Below are 2,079 nucleotides of genomic sequence, written 5' to 3'. Positions count from 1 at the left end.
ACCCCTCCATTACGCGGCAGCCCTCCATTTTGTCTCCCTTCCCATCGGCTCTGCTCGTGCGCACCAGCCGGTGTAATCCAAGGAGACCCTCTGCTCCCCACAGCTCGCAAAAACACCCGTGTACTTGAGCGTCACCTCTCCCGGGAGAGCTGCCACCGCCACCATCAACCTAAAACTCTGAATGGTTGGGGTGCATCCCAGAAAACTCACCCCACACCCGCTGCTTACAGTGTGTTGAAGCCTGGCAGGTGCCAGCTCCTTTTCCCTGCCTGCCACCCTCCCGTGTCCCCACTCTGCCATCCCACGTGGGTGTGGGCTCGCTCCGGCCGGGTCCATCCGTGTGCCTGGGCACAGCGGGGCCACCCTGCAGGGACTGTCCCTAGCTCAGGGGCGAGGGACTCTCCCAGCCCGGTGATGGCAAGCTTGCTCTGACCTCATGCTAGTTTGTGGTGCATGCTGGTGACCCTAATTACCGTATATGTGCCAATTAGCAAGCGTCCCTGCCTAGGGAATGACCTCCCAGTTGCTCTCACCGGCCACCCCAGGGCTGGCTGGGGGTAACAATACCCCTGGGGCAGTCAGGACACTTGTCAGGGTCGGTTGCTGTCCTAACCATGCCTTGTCGGGCTCGGTGAACGTTGCCGGGGAAGGCAATAACCCCGCTGAGCGGAGCAGGAGGGTTGGGGTGCTGCCTGCGATGCAGCAGCTCTCCCGGAGCTGCTCCCCCAAGTCACGCCCCCGGTGTGCAGGGCAGGTTGGGGTTCGGTGCTTGCCCTGGTAGCTGCGGGTCTCGTTGCTCACAGACTGTAACTCCTGCTCTCCTGCCGGGAACGGGGCCGTCGCTGGCTTTTCCTGCCCACAGGAAGGCCAGGGCCAGTCTTCAGCTCCCTCCTTGGCCTGGGCCAGACCCAGACAGCCGCGTCCCTCCTTCGACTCACGGTTCCTTTTCTCTCTCCCCGTGTCCCCTGCTAACAGCTTACCCCGGACGCACCCTGGGCTCCTCCGCCACAGGTTGGTATCGCTGCCTGCTACCTGCATGCTGCCAGCGCTGCCTAAGCTCTTCGCTGGCCTCCGGCTTTCCTATTCACCTGCCCCGACAGAGCCGCACTTCCCGGGCACCGAGCAGACCCCGGTACTCGGCATCCCACGGCACCCACTGGGGCCGATGTCCCCAGCCCTTCCAGAGCTCGGCACGTGTGTCCCCGCACTTTGTCCCAGGCCTGACTCCGTGCATCCCGACAGCCCCCTCCTTCCTGCAATCCCCACCTCGCCCAGGCTTTGACACCTTTCCCTCCCGGGTTAAGACTCAAGAGGTTGCGTATTCCTCCAGCCGTGGTTCAAAGGCATTTGTGGTGGACCTGCGGGTTGATCTCTCAGCCACCACATGAACTGGAGGACCCCAGCAGATAGCCCATCCTATGGAGGAGAGCGCTTCCCACCCTTCACCCTCCTACGTGCAGAAACGTTCCCGAATGTCCACCCTTGATCCCCCCTCGGCTGCAGTTTAAGCCGATGAGCCCACGGCAGCTGTCCCAGTAATCCCGTTCCCGGCTGCTTCAGCAGCCTCGGGAGCCAGAGCTGGCTCCTCTCCCGCTCGGGGTGTGCTGCCAGATCCCCCCTGGAGAAGCAGGAGGTGGGAGACGGGCCAAGAAATGCCAGCCAACACCCAGCCCTTCCCCTGGGTCTGGTGCTGGGCCACAGGGACAATGTCCCTGCTGTGCCACGAGGCAGGGAAATCCTATCTTCTGGCCTTCGTGTCCTACCCCACGGCCCCCGCTGCCAGACCCTGCCGAAACGGGCTCCACCGCACCCCGGCCCTGGGCACGGCAGAGCCTTGCCGGTGCCTGGAGGGCCTCTGGCTCCTCGTCGTGCCAGCCTGCCGGCAGCGGAGAGGGTTGTAGATATATATAGCGTATGTCGATAGCTGTCTTATCTGCATCTCTAGCTGCAGGCGCACACACGCGTGCTGCTTGTGTGGGCGTACGCACACGGGGAGCACGGGGCGGAGGCAGGTGCAGGCAATCTGCAGCCACGTGCGGCTGCGGGTACCACGGCCATGCGGAGACCCCGCGGCTTTTA

At 63.6% G+C, this 2,079-nt stretch overlaps 1 protein-coding gene across 1 annotated transcript in view; it reads left to right on the top strand.

The window, feature by feature from the left end:
• The window catches only part of SRL (sarcalumenin), a gene marked incomplete at its 5' end in the record, with an annotated part of 15,213 nt that overhangs the window by 6,943 nt on the left and 6,191 nt on the right, over positions 1–2,079 (top strand). The window contains one exon of the mRNA XM_009697939.1: positions 976–1,011. Coding sequence (XP_009696241.1) covers positions 976–1,011 — 36 coding nt within the window. The remainder of the gene's footprint in view (positions 1–975; positions 1,012–2,079) is intronic.

Source organism: Cariama cristata, unplaced genomic scaffold (genome assembly GCF_000690535.1).
Source record: "Cariama cristata isolate BGI_N322 unplaced genomic scaffold, ASM69053v1 scaffold26933, whole genome shotgun sequence".
In the NCBI taxonomy this organism is placed as follows: domain Eukaryota; kingdom Metazoa; phylum Chordata; class Aves; order Cariamiformes; family Cariamidae; genus Cariama; species Cariama cristata.
The sequence above is the reverse complement of the archived record's forward strand: the minus strand, read 5'-3'. Positions and strand labels throughout refer to the sequence as shown.